The following is a 17,330-nucleotide window of genomic DNA, read 5'->3' as shown; positions in this document are numbered from 1 at the left end:
ATGTTGACCTGTGATCATCCTGTGCCCCCGAATCGGTATGATGATAGAGTGGAGGCGCATCTACAGTTTACTGGTTTTTATCATGCGTCCCAGATTGGAATAGTCCAATGTCAGAAGGCGCTTGTGAATGCTTTAGTGGAAAGGTGGCATCCAGATACACATACCTTCCACCTTTCTGTTGGTGAATGTGCTGTGACGCTAGAGGATGTGGCCTTAATTCTCGGTCTTCCCACGGACGGTTTTCCAGTCACAGGGATGACTATTAGTAGTTTTGAAGCCTTAGAGGCGGAGTGTCTGCATCAATTTGGGATTGCACCAAGAAAGTTAGACTGTAGAGGGAGCTGCATAAAACTGACATGGCTTCGTGATCTGAAAGAACGTTTACATTTGACTGATGAAAATAGTATACAGAGGTACGTGAAGTGCCATATTATGTTGTTGATCGGTACCATATTGTTTGGAGACAAGTCTGGGGCATCTGTGCACTGGAAATTTCTGCCATTGCTAAGTGATTTTGGCAGTATCGGGCAATACAGTTGGGGTTCGGCATGCCTAGCCCACCTTTACAGGGCATTATGCAAGGCATCTCGTTATGACTATAAGGAGATCGATGGTCCACCCACACTGTTGCTCGTTTGGGCTTTTATCCGACTGCCATATCTAGCACCAATTCCGAGGGAACCCCGTAGTTTTTCCCTTGCAAATAGGTAGCATTATCTTACGTTGACTATGTATCTGACACTTGCTCACTTCAGGTAGGCATTCGATGATCTTCAGGAAGGACAGGTATATTTTCGGGTCAGAAGTATCTGATTTTGGTTTAATGTTATTGTTAATTGGATTGTAATCATGAGTCTCGTTAATTTTCACCAATTTGTTATGCGTGTCCATCTCATTCAAGAAGCGGGTCATCCTGGGGCGACCTTTGGCCACGCGTCTTAGGAATGGATTGGGTATGATCGCGGTCCGGTGTAAGCAGGCCATGTAGAAGGATTTCCCAGTGGCCTAAACCTAACTCGATAAACCTGACGAACCTAGTCCATCTTATACACATCATGCACATACAGTTGCCAGTCCAGTCGTTGATTTGCACAACATGCAAACACATGCCGACACGGGATCCGATCCACCTGAAACTCACCACAGTCACATTTATGCCGACGTAGGTCGACAGCATACTCCAGTCCACTAGGCATCTCACGCACTTCAAATACCTCATTCTGCCTGTCGAAGCAGTTAATCTGGATATTTTCTGATGCAAGTTAGTTTGCATGCAATTTCGTGGTCACAAGCTCCAAAAATACATGGCCAGCATTAATCCTTGCCTCCGCCTCGGCTCGTTTTCTGGTGAATAGCTCGTTAAGCCTATAGAATGTTGCTTTGACAAGTGCAGTGATTGGGAGGTTGCGTGCACCCTTCAGGACAGAGTTAATGCATTCGACTAGGTTTGTCGTCATGTGACCCCATCGGTAACCACCATCAAATGTCAATGCATACTGTTCACGGGGGGATTCGGTTTAACCAGTTAGTGTAAGCCTCACCCCGTTCTCGTAAACGCTGGTAACGCACTTCGTACTCACGCACCGTCCGCGAATATCCTGCAGAATAACAAAAAAAATATATAAAAAGGGGATTTACATATACTAAATGAATGACACGCTATTAATAACAAACTTCCAATTACTCAATATTACCTATATTAATGACAAGTTTTTGCAGGTACGGTGCCTTGAATTTTCTCAGGAAGTTCGACTCAATATGCCTGATGCAGAACATGTGAAAAGCTCTAAGAGGCGACCAAGCTCCATTACTCCGCTCCACGACTGCATTGATGGATTCGTGTCGATCGGATATCAGTCCCACACCATCCCGAGTCACAACATGTTGTCGCAGGTTACTGAGAAAGAAGTGCCACGCATCAGATGTTTCTCCTTCCACAATAGCAAATGCAATTGGGACGATGTTGTTGTTGCCATCCTATAAAACTGCCACTAACAGACAACCCTTATACTTTCCGTACAAGCACTTGCACAATTGGCTTACAATGCCTGAATGCTCTAATGCAGGGGTAATAACTCCAAAAGACTCGATGCAATACCCGAATATCACTGACCAAGTCATCGCCTTGATATGCAGGCATAGTCTCAAAATGGACGATAGCTGATGGCTCCTTATGACACATGGCCTCAAACCATATAGGCAACGCTTCGTACGATGCTTCCCAACCTCCAAATATTTTTTCTACTGCCTTTTGCTTAGCCAACCATGCTTTCTGATAACTGACGGTGTAGTTGAACTTTGCTTGCACGTCTGCAATAACTGATTTTACCTTTAACGAGGGGTCAGCCTCAACCAATGGCTTTATTGCTTCTGCAATTGTGTTTGAATCGAGCTTGGAATGATCCTGAGAAATGGTAGATCTGGTACAAGTGTGACTACCATTATACCTCCGTACCACCCAACAATGCTTCCTGCTGATCATGCTAACCCTGATAAGCCAATCACACCCAGACCCATACTGTGTACACTTCGCATAAAATGTCAACGGCTCCGACTCATACACCCGCTAGTCTACACTTCTTCGAATGCTATACTCTTTCATCGCCCTAATAACAGATTCCCTGGAACTGAATTCCATCCCGACAACAAATTCACCATCTGCGACAATAGAAATTTCTGGCGGGACGAAAACCATATAAAAAAAATTATTACACGGATATTTAATAACCAAATTTAAAGGTACATCAACATTCACTGCATCAATTATGATATACATAAACTTTATATCAGCTTTTATCTCATTCTAAACAAAATAAAAATCTAAACACATAATTACCTAAATAATTAACTACATACTAATTTATATTTAACTAAACCAATAACTAATTAAATAAAACTATTATCTTAAACTTACCTAAATAATAACAAATACGTACCTACACTCATATATTCCGGAAACTCTGGAACATGCATGGCCTCCAAATCCAACACTCGCATGAAAGATGGCTCCTCAAACGGCACTTCGTTCATGAGTGCATTTGCCACGTCTGTAACATCTGGGGCCACAGTGCCATCACCTTGCTCTTCATCCCCGTCTGGACTGACAACTTCGTAATTGCTTTCAAACTCTTCTTCACTGTCACTATTGTAATCTTCTCGTACAATATTTCGGTCGGCCTCAGATTGTTCAAATTCAATGTACAACTCGATGAACGAGATTCGGGCACGACTTTCAAAATACATTGAAAACATCTCTTGCAAACTCGCTTCGTCCGTTACATATTTGGATTCAAATTGGACGAATCCACCAAACACCGGTATGGGATATCTGTATAAAATGCAAGATATTTTTCTCGACATCTCAGAATCAATCTTCTCACAGATCACACCTTTGAGCTCTTCAAATGAGATTGTGAAGGGAATAACAACATCTAACGGATTTTCACAAATAAATTTCACTCCTTCAGAAGTTTGTAACAAAATCTGACCAAAGTAATACACTTTTAAAAGAACTCTATCATCCATCTCTCTCACTTACCTAAATAAGAATAGAAATTTTAAAACCAAAATTTTTTACTTCATTGAAACTAAGAAGGACACAGGTAGAAGAGAGGAGAAGAAGTGCTCGAGCAAGAAGAAGAACCAGATCTAAAATCTTCTTCACGACACACACCCTTTTGTACATATATATATGCACCCATAACTCGGACCCACCAGTTACTTGCTTCTGATTCAAAAAACTATAACACTCAAATCGGACCATGCGACTTCTTTTTGGAATTTTTAATCAAAATTTAAACAAACACCCAACTCGTACCATGCGTTTAGTGGCTTCTGATTCAAAAAAAACCTATGAAACCCAAAACGGACCATGAGACTTGTCAATGGAATTTTTAATCAATTTTTAAACAATCACAACACGGAGGGTCCGATTAGGGTGCTGCTGCATTTTCAAATTTTCTCTCCATTGAAATCGGACCATCCGATTTTGTCACCATATTTTCGTTGCAAATTACTCGCACGGTCCGAGTTCTCCAACTTGCTACTGAGCAAAAAGCTGCCCTACACAATGGTCTAGCTCCCATGTGTCCCATAACCATGCCCAACACAACCCTGATCTCCATAACTAAAAAAATGAGCCTTCGGTTTTCATATCCTTGATTAATAGAACTGTGGTGACCTCTACAAAAGCTGTGACTTTTGAAACACCAACTTGTGGATACATTCACATGCATAATTCCAACTTCTTGTTGGTTATAAAAAGGACTACAAACTACAACTAAATTAACCAAACTACTAGTACATAGGAAGGTTCACCAAACAACTTTAGAACTGAGAAATCAATGGCCCAACATAGAAGTGGGGATAGGATGGTGATGGAGAATGGTCTTGACTCTCTTGATCATTATGAACATGATCATGATCATGCAGATGATGGTACCATAGAGCATGAATCAAGACAAAATGGTACCATAGAACTGAGGGAAGAAGAGGTTTCAGTGGAAAAGGTGTTTCAATACAAGCTGGTTCCATCATGGAGGAACCAACTAACTTTGAGAGCTTTTACAGTGAGCCTTGCACTCAGCATACTTTTCACCTTCATAGTCATGAAGCTCAACCTCACAGTTGGAATCATACCTTCTCTGAATGTGTCTGCAGGGCTTCTTGGGTTCTTCTTTGTGAAGACATGGACCAAGTTCTTGGAAGGTTCTGGAATGTTGAAACAACCTTTTACAAGGCAAGAGAACACTGTCATACAAACATGTGTTGTTGCATCCTCTGGCATAGCCTTTAGTGGTATAACTTCTTTTGCTACGTCCTTTTCTAAAATCGTATACTGTCATTCATTCAAATTCATGCATCATTGAGTTAAATACTTTTATTGACGTAACAATACATGATTGGATATCTTTATAACACTTTTTAAACTTTCTAAACGGATGTCTTGAAATATGATCTGTGATTAGTCTCTAGAGTAGGATTGTTACCTTAGCATTGAAATTAAGAGTGAATACTTGTGTTTTTTTTTTGGCACTTTTTGCTCATAGAAAAGTAAAAATGAAAAAGAAAACGTATGTACTTTTCTCCTTGATTAGTATTATTCTGGCATGATGTGGAACTCTGTAGACCAAGATTGAATTTATATAAATTTCACTGAAAAATCTTCAACACTAAAGTGGACAACTAAATATGTATGTAACCAATTTTGACTAATTTTGAAGAAATTTAAGGCCAGATGATATCATGAATTCAAAGATAATGCCATTTTTGTGTCTTGAGTTTCAGTATATACCAAAACAAATTTGAGAGGTGAAAAGAAAACAGAAAAGAAAAATATTAAAGAAAAACTTGATGATTTTACTTTATAAGAGGTATATGTGAAACCATGCTGATGCTCACTATTTCATCTATCACTATTCACTAAGGTAATGTTAATCTAAGTTGGAAAATTATATCATTGTTATTTGACAAAATTGAACGTTTTGGATAACATTTTGTTATTAAGTCATAATAGGAGGCTCATGCTAACTGAAAATTCTGATTCAGATTCTGTGTTTGACTTTTATATGATCAGGAGGATTTGGGAGTTACCTATTTGGAATGAGTAAACGAGTGGCTGATCAAACATCAGATAGCAGTGACTTTAAGGACCTAAAATTAGGATGGATGATTGCTTTTCTATTTGTTGTTAGCTTTCTTGGACTCTTCTCAGTTGTACCTCTTAGAAAGGTATGACTAGTTCTTCAAACATTGATTGCATTATCCATTTCCGTTTAACTTTTTTTTAAGTACAATATATTGGAAAATGAATTGAAGCATGACTTCCAAAGAATTTCAGATCGCACGCTTTTGGTTCCAACGAATTTTTATTCTCTTGAAATTGTCGAGAATTATTCTTATAGGACAGATTGGTCCTCTCTCATTTTCAAACAAAATTTTAATACTCGTATTGAACAAATAAGTCCTTAACAAATTTTATTATAAGATAATTAGGTCCAAAAATACATTCTAAAACAAATTATATCTATTTCAAAATGATGTAGAGCCAATTTGTACGATGAGAGTAATTCTCAAGAATTTTTAAAAGATAAAAATTTGTTGGAAACTAAAATGTCTAATCTAAAATTCTTTGCGGACCAATTTGGATGTTTTTTCATTATCATATTTTACTGTTACCATTTGTTATCAACTTATCATTGTCTCAATTTTCATTTGCATGCTGCAGATTATGGTTGTTGACTTCAAATTGACATATCCAAGTGGTATTGCAACTGCTCATCTTATCAACAGTTTTCACACTCCTCAGGGAGCCAAATTAGCAAAGTATGCACTGTAGCAGACTCTCACGGCATCAAAATTTAGATATCCAAAACTAATAATTTCTTGTTTCTTTTTCTACTATTTCAGGAAGCAAGTGAAAACTTTGGGAAAATTCTTCAGTTCTAGTTTTCTATGGGGTTTCTTTCAATGGTTCTATACAGCCACTGATCAATGTGGATTTCAAGCCTTCCCTTCACTGGGGCTCAAAGCATATCAGAACAGGTACATTATGAGATATGTAAGCAGTCATTTTATCTTGAGAAGAACATGTGCATAAATCTAATACTAAGATACCTCATATATTGGAACATATTCTCAATTAGGGTTGTACTTGGTAAGCAATTTGCCCAACACGTCCACTGATCTCAAATGGCCTTTCGTATTTGCGGATTAAGCCCTTATGAACCTTGCGAAAGGCTTTGAATTATTGTGGAAGAAGTTTAATCATTATCTTGTCTCCTACTTAATAGCTTGCATGTCTCCTCTTTTTATCTGCCCATTTCTTCATCCTCTTTGTAGCTTTGTCGAGGTAAAAACGAGTGACATCTGCTTGTTCTTTCCATGACTTAATCATATGATAAGCTCCAAGGCTCTTCCCTGAGTAAGAGGAAGAAAGAGAGTGAGGTGTAAGCGGCTGTTGTCCAGTCACAATCTCGAACGGACTCTTCCCTATAGACTCACTCCTTTGCAGATTGAATTAAAACTGAGCAATATCTAGGAATTTTATCCAATCCTTGTAATTAACGCTTACGAAATGCCTCAAGTAACACTCAAGTAAGGCATTCACTCTCTCGATCTGCCCATCGGTTTGAGGATGGAAGCTTGTTGAGAAATGAAGCTCTGACCCAAGGAGTTTGAATAGCTCTGTCCATAGTCGTCCTGTGAAACGTGGATCTCGATCACTAATGATGCTTTTAGGCAATCCCCAGTACTTCACCATATTCTTGAAGAATAGTCGTGCTGTTTCTTCTGCAGTGCAGTCAGTAAGGACAAGTATAAAAGTAGCATACTTCAAAAATCGATCCACTACCACGAGAATAGATCCAAATCCCTCAAACTTCGGTAAGGCAGATATGAAATCTAGAGAGACACTTTCCTACAGTCGCTCTGATGGAGACAGAGGTTCCAACAACCCACTTGGTATTTTGTTTTCAATCTTATCTTGTTGGCACACAAGACAAGCCTTCACATAATTTTCCAATTCATCCCTCATTTGAGGCCAATAATAGGAAGATTCAATAAATGGCAAGGTCCTTTGTTGGCCTTGATGACCAACCCATTTGGCGTCGTGGCATTGCTTTACTAGCTTTCTCCTTAGATTTTTTCACTTAGGGACGTATAGTCCTCTCTCTTTGGTGTAGAGAATATCGTCTTTTAGCTAAAATCTTTTGGTCTTACCTTCTCTAGCCAACTCCACCAACTTCTTGGCTAATGGATCATGATGCAACCCTTCCTTGATGGTATGCACAATATCTCCTTCGACCATGGAAATGGCTGCCATCCTGTACGGTGCTGAGACAAGCGGTTTCGCTCCTAACTCAAATTCAATTTTGTGGTCCACCTTCCTCCTAAGTGGTAGTTGTTTTGACAACTCAGGAGGCATCACATCCTTATTTTCTTCAAGGACTTCCTTGATTTCGGGAGGAACGTCTTCTTTTTCAGATGTTGACTCCTCTTATAGTAGAGGCAAATACATCATCTTCCCCTTCTTGAAACCTTTCTTGAATTGCATGGTTGAGAGCATCGGGATTCCTCCAACTTGTGAGATTATAGGAACCATGCATGGAGACCCTCTCTCCATGACGCATACTATGTTGTACTATGGCATAGGTATTATATTTGCCTTCCTTTGCAAATCAAGCCAGATGACTACTATTTTAAAATTGTCCATGGGTGCTACTAAGAAATTCACAAGGCCCTTCCAAGATCCAAGAGTCATTTCAAACCTTTTTTCTACTCTCTTAAGGGGTTCACCCTTGGTATTCATGGGTTTGAACCAACCATTTTTTTCGGTGATCTTCATCCCAAGCCTCTTTGCTTCATCAGGTGTGATGAAGTTGTGTGTAGCACCAATATCGATCATAGCCATGACGGGTTTTTCATTGATAAAAGCTTTGACATACATCAAGCCTTTCTTTTCTGTGGTGCTTGTCTCTTTGTCCTTCACAGCATTCATGAGTTGGATATCCAACACACTCATTTACTTGAGTTTGGGCCTCTCGTTCCTCGGCGAAAGATACCAGAGTCCCTAACTTAGGACAATCCTTCATTTGGTGTGATCCCTATACGAAGCATCCTCCTTTGGGCACAAAAGCCTTCTTTTTTTTCTCGTACTCTTTCTTTGAAGAATATTTCCCTTCATTCTTGGTTAAGAAACTCTTCCCCTTGTCTTCCCCACCTTTAGTAGAACTCGGCTTGGAAGAAGACTTGGATTTAGAGTCTCTCCTATGATACTCAGTAAGTGATTCGGCCACCACGATGGCCTCATCGACATTCTTAACATTCCTTATTTGTAGTTCTTATTTTACCCAATGTTGGAATCCATAAATGAAGAAGAACAATGCATCCTCTAATACTGAGTTGGGGATTTGAAGTGTGAGAGTAGTGAACTCTTTTACATAGTCGCTAATCGTACTCTTGTGCTTCAACTCCCTCAACTTCTTCCTTACTTCATAAACCACATTCTCAGGGAAGAATTGTCTTTTCAACTCCCTTTTGAAATATTCTCATGTGGCTATGTTGCAAGTATCCTTCTCCATATCTACGCACTTTCTCCTCCACCACAAAGTAGCATTATCAGAAAAGTAGAGAACTGCAGTGCATACCTTTATTGCTTCTTCGACCACCCCTTGGCCTTTAAAGTACCTCTCCATTTGCCATAGGAAGTTCTCCACCTCTCGAGCGTCCTTCACGCCCTTGAACTCCTTTGGTTTAGGGAGATCAATCTTTGTCGTCTCCCTTATAATAGTTGGTCGAGATTTTGCCTCCTCGAACAAAACTCAAACTACCTCAAATAGCTTCAAGGAATTCTCAAGCTTCTCTTCGATTTGGAGCATACTTTCTTTGAAAGCATCTAGTTCTCGTAACACGTGAGTCTCGATGGTCTCCTTGTCATGTTCTATCCTTTGGAAGCGCTCATCCATAGAGGATAGAACATTTTCCAACATAGAAACTCTCTCTTCTAAGAAGTTAGCGTCCTTACCTCTAGGCTCACTTGAAGAACGGACTTTCTTGCCTCCCCATTGAGAAAGAATAGCGTCCCTTCCCCTTTGATACTCAACATGCTCCATGGTTACACTAGAAGCCATACCCACAAACTACTTGTGGTCCCTCTCGAACCTTGCTCTAATACCAAACTGTCACGGCCTTGGACACACTCCAACGCTACCGTGCCGACACTTGGACTTACTCAACCTCTTGAGCTAAGACCAAGTCAGCCTAACCCTCAAATACTTAGCAAGAAAGCTAAGAACACAAGAGAAAGGAAGCTTTGGTGGAAAGAGCACTTTATTACTCAAGTGTTTGTTACAAATGATTCACACACGACTCACACACCCGAAACTCTAACTCTCACCCCCTATTTATAGCCATCCACCTCCTCAATGAATGGTTAGGATTAAATCTAATCAATGGTCTAGATTAGTCATCTAGAACCTTCATTACAAATATCTATCATTCCACAACTTTCTAAACACTTATAAATTATTCCACACTACTATTCATACTTCTATATACATCCACACTCTTCTAGAATATTCCATGATCTTCCAGAGTCTTGTAGAACCTTCTAGGGTATTTTGGGACCTTCTAAGATATTCTAGGACGTTCCAAACATATCTAGAACATTCTCAAACACTTCAGAAAATTATACAAATGTCGTTAAATATAACTTTCTAAAATTTATCGTGACATATAGCTGCCATCTCTACAGCCACTTTGCCTCACATATTTCATCAACTGAAATGGTATTACATGATTGTCATCTACCTCATTGCTCCTACCTTAGCATTTTGCAATTCTTATGGCTGTACACTGACGGATTGATCCTTTTCATCCACCTATGGAAAGCTTGCCATCTTTACAATTGGAGCATAGGCCGGTTTATCACATGGTGGAGTTCTTGCTGGCCTAGCAGCTTGTGGGGTAGTGATGAACATTGTTTCCACAGCTTCTGACTTGATGTAAGATTTTAAGACTGGCTACCTTAGCCTCGCTTCGCCTTGTTCCATGTTTATGAGCCAAGTAATTGGCATAGTAATGGAGTGTGTAGTTTCTCCTTGTGTCTTTTGGATTTTCTACAAAGCATTTCCTGATCTTGGGACACCAAATAGTGAATACCCTGCCCCAAATGCAATGGTTTTCATGAACATGGCCATATTGTGTGTAGAAGGCTTCAAGTCTCTACCAAAACACTGCCTCTTGCTTTGCTATATCCTCTTTGGTTCTGCCATTGTAATAAACATGATCAAAGATTTCCAAGGTAAAAGAGGGAGGTACATACCACTTCCAATGGCCATGGCAATACCATTCTATCTAGGATCCTACTTTGACATTGACATGTGTGTTGGAAGTTTGATATTGTTTGTGTGGGAAAAGTTGAACAAGGCTAAGGCTAATGCATTTGGACCAGCTGTAGCTTCTGGTTTGATTTGTGGTGATGGAATATGGACTCTGCCTTCTTCAATTCTTGCTCTTGCTGGAGTTAAACCACCTATTTTTATGAAGTTCTTGTCTAGGGCCACTAATGCCAGGGTTGGCACTTTCTTAGGGAATTGGGGTTCAATGGACTTGAATTCAATTAGTGTCTTAGGGAAGTCTTAAAGCATGTTCTTGGGATTTAGGCGATGTCTGGTCGGGTGACAGTTAAGTAGACGAGTCCTCCAATTAGCTATCGATAAAGAGTAGGATTATCCAAAGCAGTGCCATTCATAGGAGTAAATCGAACATTAGGCTCAAGATGAGTATACTAAGTGCGACTATTTGTAATTCCGTCTCGAGCAAGAAGATTTGAAGCATATTTAGCTTGAGAGAGATAGATGCCATCATCGGTGGATATGACTTCTAGACCAAGAAAATAACTGAGAGAACCAAGATATTTCATCTCAAAAGTACTGACAAGCGGGAAATCCTGTCGGTAAAGAATTTTCACCAATATAAGCGCGTTGTAAGTATAGCTTCTAAACCAACAGAAAATCCCTTTCGTACAAACGTTTGGTTGTCACAAGTAACAAACCCAATAAAATTTATAAACCGAAGTATTCAAACCTTGGGTCGTCTTCTCAAGGAATCGCAGGGAAGTATGATTTATTATTGGTTATGGAAAACAGTAATTTTGGGTTTTCAAAAAGGGTTGAACAAGGGAAAATAAATTGCAGGAAATAAATTAATAACTATAAAACTCTTAGCAAGGTATGAAAACTGGAAGTCCTATCCTAGTTATCCTTATCAGGTGTGATGAGAATTGGATTTTGCTCCCACTTAGTTAAGTCAAATGGACAAATCAATTTAACACCTAAAGTCCTAGTCAACTCCTAAGGAAAGACTAGAGTTATAGGAATTTAAATCAATCAGGAAAGATAACAATTATCAATCACGATGAGTTTGACAACTCAAGAGTTACCAATTAATCAACCAAAGCCAAAAGAGAAAAATCTAAATTATTTATATAAATAAAGGAGAGCAATCAAAAGTCTGAAATACCTCGAACTATATTAATTAAGAAAATCATAACATGAATGGGTCATAAGCCAATTTGGCAACATAAGTCAGATACGAATAAAAGCATTTGAATAAATAAAGATGTAAAAGGAATATTGAACCTGAGAAAAAGTTGAAATCCTAATCCTAATATAAATCCTAAGAGAGAGGAGAGAACCTCTCTCTCTAAAAACTACATCTAAATTATGAAAAGTGAATTATGAATGTATCATGAGTTGTTCTTTGATTCCTCCATTCTCTGGCTTATATTCTGTGCTTTTGGATTCAAAATTGGGCCGAAAAGGGTCCAGAAATCGCTGCTGGAGGCGTTTTCTGCAGATTCTGGTGCGTGGCGTCTGTCTCGCGTTCGCGTGGGTCACGCGATCGCGTCATCTGGAGTTTTGCTCTTCCACGCGGTCGCGTCAGGCACGCGGCCACGTCAGTTGTATTTTGCGCGAGTCACGCATTCGCGTCATGCACGCGTTCGCGCGGATGCCAGTTTGCGCAAAGCACGCGTTCGCGTCGTTCACGCGGGCGCGTCGCTTCCAGTTTCTTCAAAAACTCCATTTTGTGCTTTCCTTCCATTTTTGTATGTTTTCTTTATGTCCTCTAAGCCATTCCTGCCCTATGAGACCTGAAAATACTTAACACACAAATCACGGCATCGAATGGTAATAAAAGGTAATTAACATTTAATATTTTTTAAAGCATAGAAAACATGTTTTCCACATATATTACATAATAAGGAAGGAAATGTAAAACCATGCAATTTATATGAATAAGTGGGTGAAGGATTGAATAAATCACGTAAATTAAACACAATATAAATCATAAAATATGGGTTTATCAAGTACGCTGAAGGGACGCCTTGAGATCAGAGATACCATCAACATCATCTTCAGTAATGATCATGTTATCAACATACAGAAGTAGAAGAACAACCCCACGTTCACTTTTACGAATGAAAAGAGCATTCTTATGAGGGCTGCAAATGAAACCAAGACTGCTTATGGTAGTGCTAAACTTGTCAAACCATTCACGAGGAGCTTGCTTAAGTCCATAGAGTGCCTTGCAAATGAGACAAACTTTGCTAGAAGGACAAGAATAACCCGGAGGGGGTTTTATATAGACCTTCTTTTTTAAATCTCCATTAAAAATGCATTCTTCACATTCATCTGACTGAGAGACTATTTTTTACCGCAGCAATGGCAAGAAGAGCGCGAACAGATGTAAGACGAGCAACAGGAGTAAAAGTCTCTTCATAGTCAATACCATACTCTTACGTACAACCTTGAGCAACCAATTGTGCCTTATAACGGTCAATAGAACCATCAGAGCGAGTCTTGATCTTGCATACCCATCTACTTCCCACCACTTCCTGATTAGAAGGAGGATCAACCAAATTCCAAGTGTGTGTCTTTTCAAGTGCCTGTATTTCTTTCTGCATTGCTTGTTGCCAATTTGAATTTGTGGAGGCTTCTCTGAATGACTTACGTTCATGTTGATAAAGAATAGTAGAAAAACAATGATAATTAAGAAGATGAAGAGGTGAATTTCTTACCCTTGAAGAACGAGTGAAAGGAGGAGGTATGATGGTAGGAGTAGGAGCTTCGTCCAGTCCGAAATCATCGGGAGATGGAGAAGGCGGAAGAACAGGAGGCTGTGGAGGATGACTCGATATAGAACTTGTAGAATCATCACTAGAAAAAGGTCAAAATTGGGGTTAGTGAAAAAAGGTGACTGAGTAGGAGGAATGGACTCAAAGGAGGAGAACCGAGAAAACATGTGATGCTCCTAGCAGACAACATGACGAGATATACGAATACGTTTAGAGAGAGGATCCTAACAATGATAACCTTTGTGTTCAGTGCCATAACCAAGGAAACAACACATACAAGCCCGAGATTCAAGTTTACTATGTTCATGAGGCTGAAGAAGAACAAAGCAAACACAACCAAAAACTCGAAGAGAACTATAATCTGGAGAGGTATCATAAAGACGCTCAAAGGGAGTAACATTACCAAGAATAGAAGAAGGGAGTCTATAGATAATATGAGCAATAGTAAGACTAGCTTCACCCCAAGTACGCTTAGGACATGAAGAAGAAAGAAGCATTGCACAAACAAAGTCGAGAATGTGACGGTATTTGCGTTCAGCTGGGCCATTTTGTTGAGACGTACCAAAGCAAGAAAACTCAGACAAGGTACCATGTTCTGCAAGAAAGGTTAAGAGTTTGGAATCACGGTATTCCATAGCATTATTGCCGCGAAAAACCTTAATGACCTTGGAAAATTGAGTTTTAATCATAGTGGCAAAGTTAATATAAATCTGAGGTAACTCATGGCAATTGGTTATCAAATAAACCTCAGTAAAATGTGAATAATCATCAATGAAAATGACAAAGTATCGAGCTCCTTCCATAGAAGCGGTGGGAGCGGGACCCCAAATATCAGAGTGGATAAGATCAAAAGGAGAGCAAGCAAGAGAGGAAGTATTGTGAAGAGATAAAGCGGGTTGTTTAGTAGTTTGACAAGAAATGCAATCAAAAGACTCATGATTAACTTGACCCAAAACACCCTGAGACATAAGAAGACGCATCTTTCCCAAAGAGGTGTGGGCAAGACGTTGATGCCATAAGTGAAGAGTAGAAGGAGAAGAAGCAGCACAGAGATTTGGCACAGGAGGAATATGAAGATTCTCGAGTTCAAACAACCTTCTGACCTTACGTCCAGTCCCGATGATTTGTCCTGTCTGACGATCTTGTACACGACAACCAGAAATGGAAAAAGTGACATCAAAATCGAGATCAACAAGTTGACAAACAGAAATAAGGTTAAAGTTCAACTTGGAAATATAATAAGTATCAAGGAGATTAAGAGTTGACTGGGAAATAGAACCCTTGTCTGTTGCGTGCAAGAGGGAACCATTAGCAGTATTGACAAAAGGTGCATTTGTAGTGGTAGACAAAGACGAGAAGAGATGACGCAAAGGTGACATGTGATTAAAGTAGCCGGAATCAAAGTACCATGTAGAATTACCTAGAGTAGTCGGAAAAGCAGCAGGAGTATTACCAAAAAGGGAGAGAAGATGCTTAAGAAGAGACGCAATATCAAAGAGAGAGAGATAAGAGACGGGTTGAGAGGAGCAGAAGTGGTAGATTCAGTAGTAGAAGCAACAGTAGAAGCAGACACATTCTTGGAGAAGTTGGGATGACAAGCATGCGTGAGGTGATCAGGACAAGGTGGGCGAGTAGGACATGCAGTAATCAAATGTCCCGAGAGCTTACAATAATGGCAGAACAGCTGTGAATAATGGTAACTAATGTGACCTTTGTGGTGGCATGTGCGACATTCAACAGAAGGACAGGCTGAGAAGAGGTGCTCGGAATGGTTACAATGTCAACAGAATTTACCCTTTCTGTTTGTGGCAGCAAAAGCATCTAACTTTTCCATAATAGTAAATAGAGATCAAAGAGGGGAGAGAAAGCCGCAATTTCATAGCAGAAAATGAGAAAACATAGTGCAGAATCGGAAAGGACTCACCGAAAAATCTTAGGGAGGGTCCCACTGTTTGTCACATCAATGCCACGTCAGCGCCACATTAGCATAAGGAGGCCACGTGGTGCGTCCGAGTGGAAGCGGATGACACGCTAGCGAGGTGAGCTGGAGAGCGGGTCAAATGGCGAACCGGGTCAGGTCCGGGTGCGGTCTACCGGGAGAAGAACTGGAACGCGGGTCAAGCGGCAGACCAGGTCGGATCCGGGTGCGGGATGCTGGGTCAACGCGGAACAAGAGGCGTGCGACACGTAGAGGAGCGGTGGACCGTTGATCGCGAAGCTCAATCTGACGGTGCAGAATGAATTTGGAAGGAGAAGCAAGCTGGTCGTGGCAACTTCTTGTGGCGGCAGATGACGGCGAATATGGAGGTGTTGGAATCATGACGACGAGAGAAACGCGGTGGGGATAGCTGTGAAGAACCAAAGCGTCAGGAAAGGATCAAAAAACGAGGCTAAAAAAGACTAGTGAAGGAGAAGGAACAAGAGGGTTATAAACCAATTTACATGAAAAAAAAGGAACCTATGCTCTTGATACCATGTTAGGAATAAGAGAGTAATCTGAAATAGTGCATTATTCAAGGTTGAGGAAAAATACAATGTACAAGGGATATATATAGTTGCTAATAGAATTAAAGTAATAAAAATATAGAATTCTACAATTAATATATAGATAGCATATGTAAACACAAATAATACTAATTGATCTAATTCGATTCTAATTATTCTCTTAACATCAACTTTAGTGCAAGACTTGTTTAAGTTGCAACTTTCAAGTTTTTGCTATACTTTTCTTAGGGAATAAAGGTCAAATTGTATGTAGCAAAATTGGTTGAAGTTTACATTTTCATAATTCTGCTTTCACATGTAGTTGAACAAATATGATAAAGACAAAAAGTGCAGTGTTATATCAACAAGTATTTGGTTTCATGCTTAGATTGATTGTGTTATTTTGAAGTTCCTAAAACAACTTCATTTCGGGTATCCAAACATTTTATCATTTCTTTGTAATTCTAAAACAACTATAGTATATCAAAATTAATCATTAAAATTAACTATTAATATAAAATATATATTAAAATATAAAATATATATTAAAAATAAATTAAAATATATTTATATTTATATATAATATATAATAATTTATTTTAATATTTAATTTTAATATATAAATTATATTTTATTTTAATATATAAATAACATTTTTAATTTTAAAAATTTGTTTTTACTATAAATAAAAGTGATTAAGAGTGCTTGGATAGAATAATTAAAAGAGGTAACGTATGTTTCTAGAAAATTTTAATTATTTTGCGAAATATCTAATTTTAAATAAAATGTATTTAATTTTGATCTATACAAAATAATTTTATAATTACGTCTAATTAGATATATCAATAAAAATAAATTATACTTTACATGAACTATTTGAATAGAAGTTTAAAATAAGATAGAAACTCAATTGAGCTTAGATAAAGTTGAAGTTGATAATTAAGAAATTAAAAGATAGTTTAGTCAAAATATATTAAATTATTTAATAACTTTTAAGTATCAACTTTAGCAACAAAAAAATTAGAATTTGGATTCTCTAAATTTTAAATTTGTATTTTAGAGGGTAAAGTGTGATTTTCTATCTTTGAATAGTTTTTCTCTCATATTTATTTTTGGTCCCACCTATAAAATAAATGGTGAGAGATCACACTTTAGTGTCTAAAGTAAAATTCAAAAGATTAACTAACAAGTACTAGCTAAGTAGCTATCA

At 38.7% G+C, this 17,330-nt stretch overlaps 1 protein-coding gene and 1 pseudogene across 1 annotated transcript; both read left to right on the top strand.

Annotated features, from left to right (window-relative positions):
• On the top strand, positions 1 to 711 carry LOC112749307 (protein MAIN-LIKE 2-like). Its single transcript, XM_025797563.1, has one exon. The coding sequence runs from the start codon at positions 1 to 3 to the stop codon at positions 709 to 711; it is 711 nt and encodes a 236-aa protein (XP_025653348.1).
• A 3,562-nt stretch (positions 712 to 4,273) lies between these two features.
• Positions 4,274 to 11,155, top strand: LOC112749306 (probable metal-nicotianamine transporter YSL7; annotated as a pseudogene).
• The last annotated feature ends 6,175 nt before the right edge of the window (positions 11,156 to 17,330 follow it).

Source organism: Arachis hypogaea, chromosome 15 (assembly GCF_003086295.3).
Source record: "Arachis hypogaea cultivar Tifrunner chromosome 15, arahy.Tifrunner.gnm2.J5K5, whole genome shotgun sequence".
Classification (NCBI taxonomy): Eukaryota; Viridiplantae; Streptophyta; class Magnoliopsida; order Fabales; family Fabaceae; genus Arachis; species Arachis hypogaea.
This window is presented reverse-complemented; position numbering and strand designations above follow the sequence as displayed.